The following is a 20,885-nucleotide window of genomic DNA, read 5'->3' on the forward strand; positions in this document are numbered from 1 at the left end:
CGAGTCTAATCAACATTCAATTCCAAAGCCATAAATATTTTTGAACTATCTAAGATAAATTTAAAATTCATTTACATAAGAACCTACGATTTCCTCTTTTTGTTTGCCGAGGAAATAGATTCAAACAAATATGTTACAACTTGCAACCGCCTTTAAGGTGCGTACAACGTCTCAATCCGAATCCATTCCAACATCGTATGACAATTAACACCGCATCACACATTTTATTTTTATGAAATGCCTAAAAACCCCACCCCCGTAGGGTGTTATTACAACAAACGAACCAAAAAAAAAAAAAACCACATGACAAATTTCTTTACTGAAACAGAAACTAGTAGAGCAGCTCATGCTAGACAGGATATATATAAACAAAGTGACATAAAGAAGTTCGAAAAGAAATAATCTGTTTGACATGTAAATGCCGAGGAAAAACGATCAACACCAACTGAATAAAGACGAGTTAAATTACCACTCCTCCCTAGGAGATTTAGTCCTTGGCCTTGGCTAATACAGCCTAAGTCAAGCCTTCAAATTCTACCCCCTCTCCTATTTTTACTTATGTAACAGAATTTTAGAAAGAAAGATTAAAAAAAACGAGAAGCTAAATTATTTACCAGGGAGATCTACAAGTCAATGTAGAGGGTCAGATTCTATGTAGGTATTAGTGCCATTATTTGGTTCCTAATGATACCCATGCACTTCTGTATTTCAGTATATACAGGAAGGTTTTGTGAACTGCAGGGCTTTAAGCTTGTGACGGCAGAATCTAGTATTCGTGCCACGTCAGATGGAGGGAACTGCCGTTCTGTACATTTCTGCAAATTATACACCAATAGTTAACTATCAGTTGTCAAATGAAGTAAAATAGTGTGTGTGTGTGTGTGTGTGTGTGTGTGTGTGTGTGTGTGTGTGTGTGTGTGTGTGTGTGTGTGTGTGTGTGTGTGTGTGTGTGTTGTGTGTGGTGATGGAGGGGCGGGGCTGGTTGTAGGATTTCTTATCATCCACCTGAATCATAAGCAAAGTGGCAACACATCTAGAGATTAGCTCTGAAGGAATTTGTGCTTCAAGTTCTAAAGCGCTCGTGGATTTAGGATTATGTGCCTGCAACACATTTAGAAAAATAGGAGATCATATTAAAAATTGGAGAACTATGAGATATATAGATAAGGAGCAAGATTTTTACAGCAGAGATGCTTGAATCATCAGAGGGAAGCCGGTCATTTACGTAATCTACAGCTTCGTCAATTTTCTGTAGAGTGTTGTCCTCCCTACACTTGAGTGATGACATTGCCTGAAAAATATGAGGAAAATTCTTGCAACTCAATTCAATGGGAAAGTGGTTATTATTGCAAAACTTCGAAAGTAGACCCCTGTTATTAATCTGCATCTTTGTAATACATTTCTGTATAAAATTTATAAAACTCGTAAAAATTAAGGGCAGACAAGGTTACTGTCATCTACTTAGCACTCTTGCTGATGTAAACTACGGTACTGTTATTAACTGATGTTGACAGTAGTACTGCATTTAAGGATGCTAAGCTACGTATTTCAACTCATGCCAATTTGATGAAATTTACACTAGATGAGGTCCACTGAACAGCTTCTGGGCCAAAAATAATTTGTGTACCTGAATGGCTGCATCTACCATTTGCCGGGATTTTGTTCTCGAACTATCAATGGTTTCATTTGCATGTGATCCTGACTCATAAGTTCGAAGCGCAAAACCATCAAAAGAAAATTCTTCACCAGGAACAGCAAATTTGATGCCTGACCTAGGCCATGCAAGTGGAACATTCCTTTGATATGTGTTCCTTTGTCTCAAGCAACATAAAGCAGAAGAAACCTGCACCGGGGGTTGAGCCGTAATATTAGAAATTGAAAAATCAAATCCAAAATAGAACGTATGAAGATTGCAAAACCTGTATTGATACCAGACCTGTTCATTGGTTTCTTTCAATTGTACAAGAACTGCAGCATATTGCTTTTCAAATGGTTCAGAGTCCTTCAAAGAGCTGTGATCATCCTTCTGATTTTCCAACACGTCATCATTCATATGCCTCAACTCTCGAATAACGGCTTCCTGCACATAGAAACACGAAGCGATGAGATTAAATACAAAGCTAAAATCTCTACTGGAGCAACATGCACTATCAATGGCCTGATTAAGAAGATCATAATTTTCAAACTAAAATTAAAGCCTAAGGAAAGAACCCGGCAGAATTTGATCATAAAGTAGCAAAAAGTTGGTGCCTGGACATTCATAAGTCTAAGCATGAACAATCAAACAATAAAGTGAACAAACTGTTAATTGAATGGACAACCACATAAACAATGGATTAGCAAGTGCATGCTTATGACCTTTTTATCAAGAGCACGAGTCAGCTCAGCAAGAGCTAGAACATCTGCTTCCTTTGCCTGAATCTGAGCTAGCGCACTAGACTGAGAAAATGTTGTTGGTGGGTAACTAGCAGTTTCAGCAGACCCAATCTTCATATATACATGAGCATTTGCAGAAGCCACCTGGTGTACAGAAAAATACTTGAGATACTCCTGCTCGGTAAAGAATTTATAAGGTTCTGCCAGCGTGAACAAGAAGATTAGATAGTGCAATCAAGCCAACAGAAATCAATTTTCAGTTTCTCGGAAATCCAAACACTAAAACTGAAAAATATGAAAATGTCACCAACTGCCAATGGTTTGTATCTGTTTCTGAAACTAAACACCACCCCGGTAGAAACTAGAAGAGGAAATATATATTTCACAACATTAAGCATGAGAATCTAGGGAGGAATTCGTGCCTTTGTCTGCTTCAACAAGCTTGCAGAGTTAGCTGATGGAGACAACTGAGAAATACCATCAGGGTCATCTACCATCTCACCAGGAAAAAGCTTCATGGCTTCATGTGCTCGTCCATTTATTTTTAGTTCATTGGAATTTTCAAGAAACTTGTCAATGGATCGTGTCTGTCGTCCAAGCAATGCAGGCATATTTTCAACAGGATTCAAAGGCATGCAGTCAATGTCCTGAGAAGGTAAAGTGTTAGTTACATAATCAAACTGGGGAACAAAAACAAATAGGAAAAAGAATGCATGTAGTATAACGGATGCAAACATCAGCAATTCGTAGAGAATGTAAAGCATTATAAGTATCAAAAAAGGCTGCTGTTTCGAATTATTCCTACAAATTTTACTTTTTTATATAGCATAGAGACTAGCAACAAACATATAGAGTTCTAAAAATGAACTCGATTGTAGATAGTGAGACTTTAGAGTGACTAAATATCCACAAACATTGAGATCAACGATTGCAAGCCACGAGGAAGGAATTACCTTCACAAATTCAACTCCTAGGTCATGGCGGTCAAATTGAACCCGACACCTAGAATGATCAACCGTTAACACACTACCATCATGAATCTCCCTTGTTTTTGGATGAATTGCAATGACACGCTGTCCAACTGATAAAGGCCTGGCGAGGTCGGTTGGAAGTCCTTCCCGAACACCTTTCCGCAGCTCAGTATAATGTTTTCTAACCGAATCTCGATACTGGCTGAGCTTCTCCTTTTCTTCCTTCAGGAACTGCTCTGAAAATCGCCGTGGCTTACCAAGAGAACTGCTTTAACATTTAGAGTAAAAAGGTGATGCATTGATAGCATGCTTCCGTCCATCAAGGTTAATACGATCAATAACAATATATTAACTATTAAAATGATGATATTACCTTCTTATGACACCCCACTCTACACGAGTTAATCTTGGGACATTACCCAATCCAACATGACACAGATATTCATCGAACTCCTTCTTTGCAAACCAAGGATAATCTATGGCACTGTAGAACCACTCATAAGTGCACCATCTCCTTAGACAAGGATTTGACAAGCAACTAGACAGTTTTTCCTGTATGACAGAATACAGACAATGAACGTTAATATCTGACTAACTTAACATCCAGACTTGAAGGAACGGAAGATATTAAACCTTTAAACTAAATGATGTGTCATGGGGCATGGCAGTTAGTGGACTGCTATGGTCATTTGAGATTTTGTCAGGACAGTTCAAATCTTTCAGAACCTGTGGCTTTTTGAGCTGCATCTTGCGCCTGCTCCTAACTTTAGTAGGCAAGTTCTCCTGGTTAACCACAGGAACCTGTATAGCTGCTTGGACTGATTCACTCGCTTCCTTTTGTAGATCAGCACTGGAAGAATTTTCTGAACTTTTCATCACATTTGGCGTACTACTTTGTAAAGATTTTTTACTCTTTGCCCTTAACTTGTTGTTGTTCCCTCCGTCTCCAGCCTACAAGAAAGAAATCATCATTCAGAGAGCTCTCTACGGGAGAAGTAAAGTTTTTGGTAGATGACTATCCTACTAAAACCAATAAAGGTTATACCTTGTAACGACCACAAATTTCAATAAAGAAGTTTTCAATAAAATAAGTCAGATACAAATTGAAGCGTTGACGAAAACCAAACATTACATAAAGAACACTTAAATCCAGAATTCTCAATTTTAAAAGTTATAAATAGTACACTTAATAAGTCGCAGTCGAAAAGAGGAATATAGACGCTCATACTTAAAAATGTTAACAGACAAAAGAGGAAATTTATAGAGCATAAAGTAGTGTACCTCAATCCCAGGAGACTTACTAAGATGAATATCAGGGTGAGCTTCAGTTTTTTTAATCTGCAGACATTATCCGTGTAAATTATCAAGCCAAAAATCTGATTCACAACAATGATGGTATGGAAAGGGAAGTTTTATGTCACTTCACCTTTGACAACAGTATCTTTTGCTTTTTTCGTGTTGTTTTGAGAATAGACTGATGAGGGTCCTGATCTTCTTCAGGAGCAGAAGTAACATTAAAAACTGAAGCCTTTCCAGTATTCGATGTCTTAGTGGAAGCAGCTCCAAGACTTGATATTGGCTGATACCTTTTCATTTTTACCCCTGAATGTTTGTGTTTTTGTTTTTGCAGGATCATGGGTGGAGCTTCTGGTGACACCGACTCATCAACATGATCGACATCTTCTTCTTTGAACTGAAGCTTCGTATCTGATGAATGGGAAACTAGATGAATATATGACTAAAAAGGTATATTCAGAATGCAAATGCTCACGACTGAAAATCAAACAATTGTATTAATCAATGCATATATAGGCTATAAACTGAATAATTTGATCAGATGGAAATATCTAAATGTACCTTTTTCCCGAAAAGGGAAGAATTAGAAGAAAAACAGAAAGTTATGAATTGCTAAACAAAATGTCCTAGACTGCAATCAATTGAATATTATACGAAGTTTCACATCTTTATAAATAATTTAGTTGCCTAATTAAGAAAGTGAATGAAATTTGAAAAATATTATACTCAATGAATATTTTCTGAGGGACTATAATGAATATAGTCCTACAGTTTTAACAAATTCTGAGGAAATTTATCAAAAGGTGAGTTAAGATACATGCAGCAAATCTCAGCCATTCATGAATTATTTAGGTGACGAAGTGGACATAGTTTACTTACCAATTTCATTTTCCATTGGCATCATCAATGACAAATCGGCCAGAGTTTGCAGTGCATCGAAGGCATGAGCTTCATCTAAAGAAATCAAGTATACGTACATCAATGGCAAAGAAAACAGCATATGCTTTGAAAACACTATTCCCGTAAATAAAATCAATCTTCAAGAGGAAAGGACTATTTTCTATATGGTTATATGTGTATCCTTGAGATATTCAATATCTCGACGCTTAACACAGTGTTTAACTTACAGGGGGGGGGGGGGGGGGGGGGGGGGGGGGGAGGGAGAGAGAGAGAGAGAGAGAGAGAGAGAGAGAGAGAGAGAGAGAGAGAGAGAGAGAGAGAGAGAGAGAGAGAGAGAGAGAGAGAGAGAGAGAGAGAGAGAGAGAGAGAGAGAGAGAATTTCTTAAAATACATAAGAAAGAAAGAAATGAAAAGATTTCCATACCTTTTTCCAAGAAAACCTTTTTGCTCTTCTTTCTCTGACTCTGCCTAGAAGACCTACATATCTTGGCGTCATAAAGCTTGCCTCTCGTTGCACCAAACCTTTGACCTTCTTCTGTTCCACTACATTCTTCCTTGATGTCATACAAATAATTCTCACTATTATTATCAACTTCAAACTTCTTCGCTTCTAGTGTTTTCGCCTTTTCTCTTACTGTAACAACACTAATGGATTCCGTCCTATAAGACTTAACCCTACACAATTCACCAGTACCAGCCTCTGGGCTTCCTTCTAAATCTTCTTCATCCATATCAGCAGTCAAGATCTTGGTATTGGCCATTTCTGCTAGGGAATGCTGTAACAAGGAGTAGATCTATAAGTCGGGTGACAGAAATATTGTTTCTGGAAACCAGGTCAAACCATTACCTTTCCTTTACCAAGCCTAAAAGGTGACAGCGTAACACTTTCAGCTCTTCTAATTGGTGTTTGATAAACCTGGGGAGAATCACCTCTTTGCGATGCCTCTGCCAGAGCTATGGCTACTTGGTGAGCTACTTCATCATCATTAGCATTAGCCTTGAGTTTCAAGCCTTGTCTGGTAGGAGAAACATATTTTTCGCCATTAATATTTTCATATGAAAATGAAACAGGGAACCTTGGCGTTCTTTTCCCAACAGTACAAGGTCGGCTTCCTGAAGAAAAGTCAATACATAAACACCAGAACAATCTATTGTTGGTGCAGTTAACTAAAAGAATCCAGAGAATTTTATGCTTAAATCCATAATCCAGAGAAGGGTGGGGAGGGTAGTGTTAGGTTAAGGGTTCTATTCCTTTCGGGTTTGGTTGTAGGCCAATTTATGAGGCCATTTTATTATTTAAAATAAAAATCCATAATCGACAGAAGGCATGTAAATATTCTGGAAACTGTAACTAGTTATAAGTATTTGTATATTACTTAGCTAACATGCTCGCGGACTAAGATATAAACGATAAAGCTTTTCAGGAAAGACACACGGAGCCAAACAAAGTTATTTTAAGCACGACCAGTCATATTCCAGAACTCGATGGCATTGTTTTGATATACCTTCCGAGCGTTTCTTCTTTAACAGTGACAGACAACCATAACTTGATGGGGCAGTCTGTGAATGTGAAATAAATTGATCGTTAGATGCTTTAGAGGTTGTAGGCTGAACTTTGCCCCGAGCACGCTTCTGAGGCTTTCTAGACGATCCTTCTCCCTCATTGTTTTCTTGGTCACTGTCATTTCCAGCCTGTCAAGCCAAGAATACTTGAGTTAGTGCGCCCATGCATCATAAGAGGCAACAACTTTATTTACCAAATTTAGAAGATAACTGACATATACATAACTTAACCTGAAAGGTCTGTGAGTTTCCATATACACAAGCCTAAAATTTATGAGCTGCAGATGCTACCGAGAGTCAACTGATTCTAATTATTGTATAGTTGCAGAATTTGAATAATGGCATGGAGAATAGGAAGTCAATGATAAGCTATGCGTTATTGGGACTCCAAATTCTTTCACAATTCTCCAGAGGGTCTTTTCAAACAAAATGTCATTTTAATTCCTAGTGTCTTTTCAAACAAAATGTCATTTTAGTTCCAAGGTATGGTCAGAGAAGCACCTGTACTGGAGATCTAAGCATAAAATGACGACTTAAACAAATCCTAACAGCATGTACCAACATCTTTGACAGAAACTCATATATTAAGCAACTTTTTCAGCAGTCGCAACATGAATTTGGCAGCAGAATTGTTGTTTGTAGATGTTCAACTTGCTATCTGAATTAAAATAATCTCACCATATTGCTGTATTGATCAGTCATCATAGCAATCAGCCCATCTAAAGAAGCGGTTCCATGTGGAAGATTTAAGTACGCCTGAAATAAAGAGATGAAAATAATTAAGAAACACTTCAGTTATAGTTTAAGCATGACCATGCTGAGCCTAATTTGGTATTTTATTTAACGTGAAAATTTTCACATTCCAGAGCTCAGATTAGTATCATCTGTGGTCAGCCCTTATATGGATAAAGTGGTTAGTACCGATGTTAAAAATGTAGGCCACGCTGAAAATATAGAGTTACAGATTCTTCCTGGTTAGAATATAAAAGACCAGTCTATCAGTTGGGTCCAATAATTTCTTGGCACAGTAATAAAGCAGATTCCAGTAGTAATTAGGTGGTCTATATAGCCAGAACTGAATGACAAAGCTATTCATGTAACAGACTGTCCAGTTCTGTCTTGCTACTATGCATACGAACAGACTTCCCAAAATTTTATTAATTGTACTTTATTTTTTTATTTTTTTTATTTTACTGTTCTACGAGCTGCTGTTGTCCAAACTCTGAAGTGACAACTATGCTGTTATTTCACAATTAATTCTGAAGAGATATAATGAATAAAATTGTTTTTTTTTTTTTATAATTGATGAATAAGATTGTTGGGTTGTGCTATCAGGTCATAAAATGGCTACGTGCAGTAACTACGGGATTCAATTGATGAACTAAGATTGATCTGTCGAAATAAAAAAGAAGTGGTCTAATCATTAATGTTGAAAATATAAAAATCAAATTTACCTTATTCATTTTGTAAAGGGCATCCACCATTTCCAAAGATCGAGTTCTCACAGCATTTGCAACCTGTAAACAGATCATAGCAAAAGTCAAACTGTTTGCAATCAAACTGAATATTTCATACAGTATGCAAACCCTGATTATTCCATGGCATCAACTCTGCTTGTGATTTTATTATTATAGGTGATCAGAGAAACTTTAGAAAGATCAGATCATTTTTAACTTTTAAGGAACAACTTTTAATTAACAAATTCATACCATTCTTGCAAGTAAATCTTTGTGAACTGCTTTAAGATAAAGTTCAACCAACCTTTTTCCAATTTTTACCATACTTCCGGTAAGCATCATAAAAATGAGTTAGCTCTTCTGTGGTCCATCGAGGCCCAAGCATGTTACACGACTTTCTTTTCTGAAAATTTTAAGAGAGAGAACATGGTAAGTGTGTTGCTGTAAAGATGCACAACCATCAGTTCTTTGAGCTAACTATACAGAAAAGAACAAAACAACCATACATGGCATTACATAATTCTCAGGGACATGAGGCTGTATCTGGCAGCTTACTATAAGAAGAAAGAACTCAAGAGACAAATATCCTTAATTCATAATTTCATGGTCTTACAAATTTCGCTCACTAGACTGAATAGCTCTTTTTGTTTGTGAGTGTTGCATACATAACAAATGAAACTAAAGTAGCAGCCTGTATATGTGCAAATTGTTCAATAATTCGTACGCACAATATTCTATCATCGGCAAGTCTGTTTTATGGGCCACAACGGGAACATAAACATAAACTAAGATAAAATAAATCTTATACAGCAAGAAAATAATGTAACGTATTTCAGTAACAATTTGAGGAGGTTTTGATAAGTGATGAAGACTTTGAGATATACGTTTCTCTTAGGTCATTGCTTCATCAGAAACCACACACACACACACACACACACACACATGCACACACAAAAGAAAGAGAACCATGGAACCGTCAAGACAAAGATAACCATTGAAGACACATTTTGCTTGAGCAAGTAGTTAGTCTATACAATTCATTTACTACAGCAAACTGAAAAATTACACCAGAAATCTCACCCGGTTATTGCTTCTTTTAGCACTATCACCATCTTTGCAGGGACTTACTTCATCAGTATACCGTCTATAAACACTTTTAGATTTTCTTGGCGGCCCCATTATCCTGAACCAAAAAAAAAGACAGAAGTGGCAAAGTGATCAGGAAATTATAAACAAATAATAAAAGTTAAGGTCCATTGAAAAGATGGAAAATGTTGAAATTCCTTATACTTATTAGTTGAACCACAGTAATCATAATCATGAAGTATCACATTTTAGTTTCTCTCCATAAATTAATTTGACAACATGCCATTCGAACAGTCCCCAAATCACAAGTATAAAGGCACCAAATAAATTTACATCCAGAACTGCTCCATTACAACCACAGAAAAACCGAAAGACAGACGAAAAAAAGAAAAGCAAACACGTATATGGAAACCCACTTCCACCGCATAAGATTAGGTTGAAAATTAGAGTTGAAATTAAACCGTGTGAGATACGTAAATAGAAAAAATATCAACAGTACAATTCCAAACAATCCGAAAAGGCAGTTATTATACCACGAGAAAGGGAAAATCTACACATAGAATCGGCCAGAAAGTAATCAGTTCCTGAGAATAACTTCAAACAAAAAAAAATCAATGACAAGATTATAACTTAAAATTCAAATTTGAACCAAATAACAAGTCCAATTTTACATTGAACACCGGATAGGACAACATGCACAGATTCCAGACACACATAATCCAAATACTCCTGAGTATAAATCGCTTTGCATAATTCAAATACTCGTATCGAAGATCTTCACAAGTTTCCAGAAATATCACTCGCGCATGAAAAAAAAATTACAAGTAACTGACCAAATCCAGATACCAAAACAATTCAATAAATTCGCAGCCCAAACAAATTTTTTTAATGTAAGAAACGACATCATTAATCAGATATAATAGGAGAATCACCAACAGAAGGAGAAATAAAAAATAATTTTAAAAAAAAAAACTAAAACCCCAACCATCTAAAACTCAAATTCAAATTGTTAAAACCCACATTACGAACAAAATAACGGCAAAAAGAGCACGGGTTGTTTACCTCTTTTACCTTTCAAGTAATTTTAATTCAACGCATTCGAGAATTCTTCAGATACGAAATCTATGGAGGATGATTATCGCAAGATGTTTGGCGAGAAAGCGAGAGCGTTTAGAGAGAGAGAGAGAGAGAGAGAGAGAGAGAGAGGGTGGGACGAAGAATAACTTTACTTTGTTTTTTTTATTTTGGGGGTAATGACCGCGAAAATCAACTCTTTGTATTTGTATTTGCGTTCATATTTTAATTTTCCAAAGGGTTATTTAATTGCATATGTAGTCCCTAGGGTTTCAGTAATACTATTTATTGGAGCACAAATGATATTGGTATTTCCATTTCTAGTCCATCTAGTTTTGAATTTACTGGTCATTGACCCCCGGTGAAAATTAAATCTATATTTCATTATTTGATGTATTTATATGCTTTAAATTACTTACTAAGATGTCATTAACTTTGAATTATTTGACTTTTCAAATTCATATATATATATATATATATATATATATATATATATATATATATATATATATATATATAAAAAGATAATACATTGCCTAAAATTTTGCCACATGCTGGTTTTTTCTCTGAAAACCCTAGGGGAATTGTGATGCTTTAAATTTGATTTTTTGTTCAAAAAGAGTGGGAGTCGGAGGACCCATCCCACAACCGCGCATAAACTCCGCACTCTGCAAGATTCTCTTCGTAAATTCTGAAAGTGTGTGCAACATTCCTTTCTCCGGTTAAAAAGCCTCGTGTGAAAGAAAACCAACCGCATTGAGAAAGTCCTCAGCTAATGGATATTGACTGAGTGGAAATCTTTCATTACCGTCTAGTAGTTTGTCGGTACCGAAGAAAGGGGATCCGGGAAGCCCAGCCCAATGACGGTGGAAAGCAAGGAGCTAAGAGGAACCCGACTTACAAGATACTATTTCAAACGAAAAGTAAGACCAAACAGATTATATCTATGTAGATAGTAGAAGGCATGAAAGTCGTCTCTGGAAAGAACTTTCTTTGCCACTAAAGAGTGGAATCTTTTTTGTTACTCGCCGTAGAAAGCGCCTAATGTATCAACTAGCAACTGTGCCCTCGCCATTTAAGGAATAAAAGGTCGTTGCAACACTCTTTTGAAAAGTTCATCGGTGATGATTTCCACTCATTCATCGCACTCAAAGCCGAAGTCACGGCATGGGGGGCTAGGAAAAATGACAAGAATCGGTGTCGTGGTGGTGCTAAGAGATAGCGATTTATCTTGTAGACGAATTTTATTATAATCATATTTTGTTCAATCATTAATTCGAAATATGTATTTATTGTGCATCGGATAAACATGATGCTAGTGTATATACTAAAAAGGCCCTATTAAACTACTTAAATTTATGTTTCATAAATTGGCATCATTGAAAGTTGACAAATATGCTTACAACATAATTCAACATCGATAATTATATAAATTAATAATTAATAAAATAATTCTTATTAACATTTTTAAGTGAGATTTACAAAAAAAACGCGTAAATTTGACACCTAGACTAGTCAATTGTCTCACGATATGAATTTGGACTTAAGGCCCAAAATCTCGTGGGCTTCTATCACATATTTGGACCAAGAAGGCAACAACCCTATGGTTTTAATTCTTTCAAAATCATATAACTCTAATAAATAAATAAATTATCACTATTTCGCTTTTTTATTTAATTAATTATCTAAATAAAACTTTAAATTTTTTAATTAAATACATGTTTTTATATAATTTACAGGCTTGCTGTTAAATAAATATGAAATTTATGAAGCATACAAATATTAATTATAATTGATCAATTTGTATAATATATATAGTATAAAATTGTACAAAATCATTAAAATAAAAATACGAGAAAACTATTATTATTTATATAACAACTTTTCTATCTATATTATACCTTGAGTAACATATCATAAGTATTTATTACTAGAATTACTCGTATATATGAATATACCTTTAAAATAAATGAGGCGATCGGACACTTGAGAGCCCTAAACTGTCATTTTACATATCTTATTAACGATTACTTTACTGATATATTTCAATACGACAGAAAATAAATTAAGCTATTTGATACTCATTTCAAAATCGCTTCCTGGTTGTTATAACTAAGTTTGTTAACGTAACAAACCAAGCTTCAAAATATATTTTCGTTTAATAAACTATGAAGCTCGCAGCTTTCTTTTGTTTAATTTCATTCAAATATATGTACTTTTATTTTATATATATATATATATATATATATATATATATCAATTCCTCGTTTTCTTGAATAAAAACAAAGTCCAAAGCATTTATTATTATTCGAAAAGCATTTGTAATTCCAAATTAAATATATAAACCGACAACATCAAGTATAGTATGGGAATATTATGTGGGGCACGTGAAATTTCTTGTTCTTTTTAGTTTTTTTCATAAATGTCTAAAATTCAAATTATTTAGTAATTTCATACTTGATAAATTAATTTTGTAAAAATAAAATATGTTATTATCATTTGTCGGTAGACAGTAATACTTTTGAACCACGTGCATTTGTTGACTTTTTGTTCACGGTCAGTCGTCATAGGGAGACCGACCCATATCAAATCTTAGCCGTTGATTTGATGACCCGGAATTTGAGCCGTTAGATTTCGTGATGCTACTAGTCATTACACAACAGAATCCAACTGAAAAAACCTCCATTATATTCATAACTTTTTCAATCAATTTAATTAAGTATGTCACTCTCATTGAGGCGTTTGTAAACACCTTCCCTAATTATTACTCCATCCGTTTCTAAATAATTGTCACCTTTCACTTTTTACAAAGATTAAGAAACTCAATAAATATATCTTGATTTTAGAAAAAAATATATAAAAATAACTAAAACAACCTTTAATATTTAATAATTTATAAAAGAAAATTAATAAATCGAGTTTCACTAATAAGGTTAAAATAGGAAAAATGCATTTAATGCAGTATTGGAAATCTAAAGTGACAGATAATATGGAATAAAAATATTTTTAAGAAGATACAGTTATTGTGGAACAGAGAGAGTACTAATATTCTCGAAAGAAAAACAAAGAGTTTATTATTAGACAAATTTTATAAAATAACAGCACCGCGATTAGTACATTTAAATAAAGTCGAATCTACATGAATATTTGATTATAGTTACGAATTTACCTTTTTTATGTTTCACACATGAATTAATTTTCATTCTTGTAGATAGATTGAGGGTCTCGTTTCAATAATTACGACGGTAATTTTTCTTTTTACTTTATACTTATTGATAAATGAAATTAAATGATAAATTGAATTTAAATAATTTCATATGTATGTTTATGTTAATAAATAATGTATGGCTACTTACAACAAAGTTGTGAAGTTCATGCACAACTAGTAATGCTTGGGTTATGTTTAATTAAGTTTATTATAAACAATTGATAAATTTTTAGGTTCGATAAAAGTATTTTAAGAGGTGATAAGTTGTTATCTTATATTGTAATTGATTTTTAAAATATTTAAATAATGATTTTATAAATTATTTTTAATTATTATAAGATCTTAGTCTAGACAAAGACCCTACTTCAACTTTATTAAGGTGGTGCTTGCAAATGATTATTTAAATGCAGAAGTTAGTGATTGTGATTTAAGTTAGTTTTAAGTGCTTATTTCTAAAAGTTGGGGGTGTTTGCAAATATTTCGGAAAATGAACTAAAATTGAAAAAGCAGGGTTATGGGTGCTTTTAAAAAAATAGCTTAAAGCAGATTATTTTAAGAGAAGCAAAAGCAAAAGTTGATTTTGCAAACACCAAAAAACAGATTACGAACAAAAAAACCGCATAATCACTTTCAAAAGGCATTTGCAAGTACCACCTAAATCATAATACAAATTAGTAGGAATTTTAATAATGAAATATAAAATTAATAATATTACACGTGTATCACGCGCCAAAAGTATGTAGTGGGGATAGTAAAAATTCAGAGTTATGGGCATTGACGGAGACGTGTTTCCTCCTTTATTGGTAATTAAGAAGATTTATACACTTCTTATTGTCAACATCTGAATTTTATATTTTTTATTTTATTTTTTCAAATAAATACTAAAATTGTGGTAATGCGTGAATTCACGAACTATAAAATGTCTCTATAATTTTCAGGATGTGATGATATATTATAATTAATCAACAATTATAAATTATAATTATATAATGAGATCTATTAATTTTATCTGATATAACAATTATAATATCGGTACGTAACATAGTAATATGAACCCTTAGATTAAGAGAAAATGTTGCAATAAAAAAATAATTTAAAGATTATTCAAATCTCCAAGAATATATATGCATCATCATATCAAAGAATGAATTCAAAATATTTTTGATTTTGAAACTATAATTTTATCACTAAAAATTGAAATACATTGTAAAACGAACTTATCTAAATAATTTCAATACGTTGTATAATGAATTCGAAATTCTCAGCCACAAATCTCTCCATCAAAACGAGTTATTGAGATTTGCACCCAATAAAATACACCAGATAATTTTAATCATTGATTTTTAAGCATGCAAATATGTGAAATTATATGTAGATCAACAATTAATAAATTTTGTATTGATTAAAATGCAATTGGAAAGATAAATATATTTAGTATTGATTATTCAAAAAGTTAAATTAAATACAATTGCAATAAATACACTTTTAAATAGTCATAAAAATCGAAAAAAGTAAAGGGGCAAAAATCGAAATAGTACATTTTGACACACCGACCCCATTAGCTATGCAATAAATAACCACATCAGGTGTGGGTGATTACTGTTACGCGCGCTTATTTGGCGCGTAATAAACTAATAAAACATACATTAATAATAGAAAATATAATTTTTTTTGTTTAATTAATAAACGAAAGCACACGCAATAAAAAGGCAAAAAGGTCAAATAAAATAAAAAAAAATTGAAAAAGAAAATAAAAAAATTGGAAAGGCGTAAAAAGTGCACAAATATCTCACACACACATTGAGTGTGAAACGTATAAAAAGCTGCGAGTATCGAAAATAAAACTAAAATAAAAAAATAAATTTGTTTCTCTCTCCTCTCTCTCTCTAAAACCACCAAACCCCTCACAATCAAACAACCTCCCTCTCACACAATCACACACACACACAACTGTATCTCTTTGGGTGTGTATATATATATATATAATTATATACAAACAGTCGTACACACACACACATAGATATATAATTTCACTTGGATACTAATCTCTGTGAATTTCATTTTATATCAACCAATTTATTGTACAGGACGTATATATATATATATATATATATATATACACAATACTGTATTATATATTTCTGAGGAGAGAGAGTGTGTCTGGGTATGGAGAGGTACAGTGGGACCCAGGCATCGGAGGCGATGCCGGTGGATCCGGCGGCGGGATGGGCTGCGGAGGGAGGGGAAACCGGGCTGGAAGGCGAGTTGCATTTGAATTTCACATGAATTTGAGTCTAATTTACTGACAGCTGAAAATTTCGCAATGTTGATTGGTTTGTGGTTTGATTTTCTGAATGCAGAGCATATGTGGCAATTGGGCCTTGGTGGTGGGCCCGAATCATACCCTGAGAGGCCCGATGAGCCTGACTGTATCTATTACTTGAGAACTGGATTCTGTGGGTATGGCGATCGGTGCCGGTTCAATCATCCACCTGATCGCAGTGCTGTAAAAACCCCCATATTTGTTCAATTTTGTATTTTTTGATGCATAATTGGTTAAATAGTGGAGTTTTTTTGGGGGTTTTATGTGGATTTGGTGCTAGTTGGGTAAAAATCGGGTCTTTTTTTTTTGGGGTTCATTTTGTTGATTTTCTGAATGGAAATTGAATAGATGGAGGAAATATTTGCATTTTGGAGGGTCACTAATTGGTCAGATATTGATTGAGCTAAATTATTGGGGTTTATTTATGAATGTGGAAGTAGTTGGTAAAATCGATCCTTTGTTGTTTAAAAAAAAGTAGTATACATTCTGGATCCTGCAAATCGGTGTGCATGCATCGTATAGAATTGGGGGATAATTTGGAGTAAAAATCGAGTCTTTCTCGTAATAACTTTTGTATTGATCTTGACAAAATAGAAGTTGGATGTTTTTTTTTAAATATTTTTTGGTGATTACATCACTTTGGTAAACATGTATCGTTATATGAGCTATTTTACCTGACCGCAGGCAATGGGAGCTTTACGTACTAGTGGAGACGAGTACCCGGAACGCACCGGCCAACCTGTCTGTCAGGTACACAGTTGGATGTTACTTGGGGTTGATTAAAAGGAAACATGATATTCCGAGATTGTGCTAACTGACTATTAATTTGTCGTCTTCTTGTATTTATCTTTATGCTTTATGCGGTTTTCCATTATGACAAAGTATTGATGTTTATGCTGAATGCAAGAATCTTTCAACCAACTCTTGATCTGGGTGAAGTCTATCTCTTACATCTTGGCATCTTGCTATTTAACTAACTTGTCTTATTAGTTTCTATTTAAGGAAGCTGACTTTTATCTATGGGGGTAAATTGCGGAAGTTTGTATTAATTGTCTATTTCCCGTTTTTCTTTGAATATCGAGCATTTCTTAACGATCTGCAGTGCCTCGCTGCTTATTGTCTGACATTGTCCTCATATTTCAGTTGGATTCAGTGTTAAGGATCACTAGTTGAACTCGTGTTATCTTCTAGCTTACTATTTAAAACCCGAATTGTTTCGTCAACTGTATGATGAAATAATGAGAAATCTTGTTCGAGTAGTTGAGGTCAGAATGTAGAACCTGTGCATGTTGGAGCTGTAAAACTCCACAAGTTGCCTTTTTTCTAAAATAAACAACTTCTATTTTGTTGATCATCCATTTGTCTTTTCTATTACTTCTTTCCTTAGTATGTTAAGGTAGTGTTTTGGGTTTGCAACGACATTCATGAATGTAATCTTCTCTACATATTACATGTCGCATGCTTTTCAATGTTACCATAAATTGGTCGTCCACTCTATTTGTCATCGCTTTATGTTTTTCCTTTTTAGTTTAGAATTACACAATCATTTAGTTATACAAATCATGTTTTCCCCCCATGCATTTCATGCTCTTTGAACTGAATTTTGTAGTACTACATGCGAACGGGAATGTGTAAATTCGGTTCTTCCTGCAAGTACCACCACCCGAAGAACGGAGTTGGATCTCCAGCCCCAATCCCTCTCAACTTTTATGGATATCCACTGCGACCGGTCTGCCACTATAATATTTTTTTTCTTTATCTCATTAAAAAAGCTTATATAATATTTTTTAATTCTATATCAAAAATAACATATTATCAATCTTTTTAAACATTGAAAAGAAATCGTATTCTTGAACGATTTAGCTGTCTCATAGTGTCCTCGTTGCAGGGAGAAAAAGAATGCTCATATTACATAAAATCAGGGCAATGCAAGTTTGGTGTGACCTGTAAATTTCACCATCCACAGCCCACCGGTATTCAAGTGCCGCCGCCCCCTTCTGTTCCAGCAGCTATGCCGACAACTGCTATTTATCCGAATGTGCACTCTTCTCAACAATATGGACTAATTACAGGCAATTGGCCGGTTACTAGGCCTACAATGCTCCCCGGTTCTTATGTTCCCGGAAGTTACGGCTCTATGCTATTTCCTCCAGGAGTTGTTCCTATTCCTGGCTGGACTCCTTATCCGGTAAAGCTCGTTTTTTCATCCTCGGTTTTCTTTGATATATATGTCTTGGTTTTGTGCTGAAATATGTGAGTACATTGTTACAGGCAAATACTCAGCCCACATTTGGTGCTGGCCCGATTTACGGTATGAATCAGTTATCTCCTTCATCGACTGCCTACGCAGGTCAACCGTATCTCCCCATTACTTCTTCTTCGTCTTCTTATGGTGGACCCTCGAGCAGCAGTGCATTACCAGAAAGACATGGTCAACCAGAGTGTCAGTATTATTTGAGGACTGGAGATTGTAAGTTTGGTTCCACGTGTAAATATCATCATCCGCCAGAGTGGACTGCATCGAAGACAAATTTCATACTTGGTCCTTCTGGTCTCCCTTTACGGCCAGTAAGCACACCCAATTCTCTTTACTTTCGGAAATAATAATTTGAAATTATCTATATATTGAAGAAGATTGTGAACATCTTGCTACGATGGTCCGACTATCACGCTTATTTGTGCATTTTCTTGATGACTTTTTTTTTTTTCGATTTTATGAAACTAGTGAATATAGTTGAAAAATATGTCTTTCTTAAAATATATCGTATTGTCTCTCAGGGTGCACCTCTTTGCTCTCATTATGCACAAAGCGGATTATGCAGATTCGGGGCTGCATGCAAATTCGATCACCCATTAAGAAGTCTGATCAGTTACAGTCCATCTGCATCTTCTCTCACCGATATGCCCGTGGCTCCTTATCCAGTGGGGTCCACAAACACAACCTTGGCCCCGTCATCTTCTTCCTCGGACTTGAGGCCAGAGAATATTCTTTCGGGTTTGAGCAAAGATTCCTTGTCATCACAGATGTCATCATCTACAAACAGTTCAAGTGCTTCAGTTGGTTCGACTTTCTCAAAAAGCGCCACTAAATAAAAAATGATCGAAGTTTTGCCACAACTAACTGCGTTTGAGCAACTTTCTCAAAGCCAAATTCAGTTTTTTTGTGGGCAGAAATCCTATAATGCATAGGATAGGCCTTATAAACGAGCAAAACTTCAGCCAATCAGATTATCCTGTTCATATTGTCATTATATGAAACAACCCCCCTTTTGAATAAGTTATACATATTATATACCCCGAAAGAAAGATCTTGCAAAAAAACCCCATTTTGCCCTCCTCTCAGCTACTCTTTGAATAACAAGAACGAACCCAGTCCGAAATTTTTTGAAGCTCGTTGTCTCTATTTATGCCGTCTTTTTTGGAACAAGAAAAAGTAATGTTCCACCATTCTCCACCTGGATTTAACTTTATTCACACCTCTGTTTTATTCCCTTCATTCGACTAGGAAATGAATATGATGGCCTTATTCCTTTTTTTTTTGTTCGTATCGGGGCTTTGTTTTGTGGAAAAGCATCGGAACGTTACGGGAAAAATTGTTTCTGCTTTTTTGTTGTAAGATATGTTTAATTATGTTGTCAATGCTCATAAATACATGGAAGGAAGGCTCCTTTTATTTATTCAAGTGTTGTTGGTCATTGGTCATTTCTTGACGAGATGTGCTTGTGATATATATATATATATATATGCAAATATCAAATAAAAATTAATTATTTCATAATGTCACAAATTTTCATTTTTAATCTTCTTTTAATGGTAAAAATGTTTATTAAAGCAATTCGACGAGTCGAAGTGGGTATACATAGATACAGTTTTGAGTACAACGGGTTGAAGCGTGCAAATACTCAATTTTTTGTTTCCAATAACTTATCTATACTAAATCTAATTACACTGCTAATCGGGACTTGTTTAGTTGAGCCAAACCTCTCTAATACAGAAAAACCGACAAAGGATCGGACCGAATCTAGCGGTCCGTAACAAAACACTGCCATAGAAATAGAGAACTATATTCGCTTCCGTTTTAGAAAATCGCATTACGCATAGTTCATTAATGCACATGGAAGGAACTATTGTGTTGAAATTACAATATGACATAATTATATTATGGAAGTAGTTGTCATTGTCAATATTCCCAAATTCATTATTGAAAGAGAGACCATTACATTATTTAGCACATGTGTAGTAATAGCGCTAGAAAAATTCCAAGCACATACATATGTAGTCCCTCCCTATATCTATATATATGTATATGTATATGTATATATACATGCAACAAAATTGCATTATATTCTATCATAGCTTGGAAATTAGGGATCCATTAACGTGAAGGGTTACGATCTCTTTTGCTCCTCCGGCGAAATCACCGCCAATGAACACCGCCGGCACGGTGGGGCTATGGCCGAGCGGGCGGAGCGCCTGCTCGATTTCATAGCCGCCCGTGATCAGGTCTAAGTCATACACCGTCAGATTGGCTCCGAGCCCGTATAAGAGGGACTTAATCGAGTGGCTCATCCAGCACGAGCTCTTGCTAAAGATAACCACCGGATTATCGCTAACCATTTCGCTTATTCTCT

The 20,885-nt window shown here is 34.8% G+C and overlaps 3 protein-coding genes and 1 pseudogene across 6 annotated transcripts in view; 2 read left to right on the forward strand and 2 right to left on the reverse strand.

Moving 5' to 3' along the window:
* Window positions 1-361: 361 nt before the first annotated feature.
* Window positions 362-10,922, reverse strand: LOC105961277 (protein ALWAYS EARLY 3). Of its 4 annotated transcripts, none has more exons than XM_088813976.1 (21): window positions 10,721-10,922; window positions 9,644-9,746; window positions 8,868-8,966; window positions 8,561-8,623; window positions 7,785-7,862; window positions 7,049-7,235; window positions 6,391-6,656; window positions 5,968-6,319; window positions 5,523-5,597; window positions 4,774-5,054; window positions 4,629-4,685; window positions 3,981-4,298; window positions 3,721-3,899; window positions 3,330-3,612; window positions 2,799-3,023; window positions 2,359-2,520; window positions 1,937-2,080; window positions 1,628-1,843; window positions 1,184-1,291; window positions 1,006-1,101; window positions 362-815 (listed from the first exon to the last, which is right to left on the reverse strand). In XM_088813976.1, exons 2-21 carry the CDS (start codon window positions 9,740-9,742, stop codon window positions 651-653), a joined length of 3,453 nt encoding a protein of 1,150 aa, XP_088670102.1. In that variant the 5' UTR covers window positions 9,743-9,746; window positions 10,721-10,922; the 3' UTR covers window positions 362-650. The 4 variants fall into 4 exon arrangements, with proteins under 4 accessions (XP_088670102.1, XP_012840970.2, XP_088670103.1 ...); XM_012985516.2 differs by having other exon boundaries at window positions 10,712-10,920; XM_088813977.1 differs by having other exon boundaries at window positions 1,226-1,291; window positions 10,721-10,904.
* A 4,824-nt stretch (window positions 10,923-15,746) lies between these two features.
* LOC105961294 (zinc finger CCCH domain-containing protein 34) lies at window positions 15,747-19,931 on the forward strand. The gene is made up of 7 exons (XM_012985533.2): window positions 15,747-16,191; window positions 16,292-16,437; window positions 16,939-17,004; window positions 17,864-17,983; window positions 18,143-18,442; window positions 18,526-18,822; window positions 19,033-19,931. The coding sequence occupies exons 1-7, from the start codon at window positions 16,098-16,100 to the stop codon at window positions 19,345-19,347; spliced, it is 1,338 nt and encodes a 445-aa protein (XP_012840987.1). The 5' UTR covers window positions 15,747-16,097; the 3' UTR covers window positions 19,348-19,931.
* LOC105961405 (superoxide dismutase [Cu-Zn]) overlaps window positions 18,923-20,885 on the forward strand; it is an 87,331-nt gene continuing 85,368 nt past the window's right edge. The window contains exon 1 of the mRNA XM_012985634.2: window positions 18,923-18,941. The gene's annotated coding sequence lies outside the window, so the exon portion shown is untranslated. The remainder of the gene's footprint in view (window positions 18,942-20,885) is intronic.
* On the reverse strand, window positions 20,605-20,871 carry LOC148764863 (monothiol glutaredoxin-S2 pseudogene; annotated as a pseudogene).

The sequence above is a fragment of the Erythranthe guttata genome, chromosome 14 (genome assembly GCF_056151865.1).
Source record: "Erythranthe guttata isolate IM_541 chromosome 14, IM_541, whole genome shotgun sequence".
In the NCBI taxonomy this organism is placed as follows: domain Eukaryota; kingdom Viridiplantae; phylum Streptophyta; class Magnoliopsida; order Lamiales; family Phrymaceae; genus Erythranthe; species Erythranthe guttata.

Bases quoted from the DNA above. Each gene is read 5' to 3' on its own strand.
- LOC105961277 (XM_088813976.1), bottom strand. From the start codon at position 9,742: ATGGGGCCGCCAAGAAAATCTAAAAGTGTTTATAGACGGTATACTGAT. The intron at 3,613-3,720 runs GTAATATCATCA...ATGTTAAAGCAG, and splicing joins GAGTGGGGTGTCATAAGAAG to TTCTCTTGGTAAGCCACGGC. The intron at 3,024-3,329 runs GTAATTCCTTCC...TTACCTTCTCAG, and splicing joins TAGGAGTTGAATTTGTGAAG to GACATTGACTGCATGCCTTT.
- LOC105961294 (XM_012985533.2), top strand. From the start codon at position 16,098: ATGGAGAGGTACAGTGGGACCCAGGCATCGGAGGCGATGCCGGTGGAT. The intron at 17,005-17,863 runs GTACACAGTTGG...TGAATTTTGTAG, and splicing joins CCGGCCAACCTGTCTGTCAG to TACTACATGCGAACGGGAAT. The intron at 17,984-18,142 runs GTCTGCCACTAT...TCCTCGTTGCAG, and splicing joins ATGGATATCCACTGCGACCG to GGAGAAAAAGAATGCTCATA.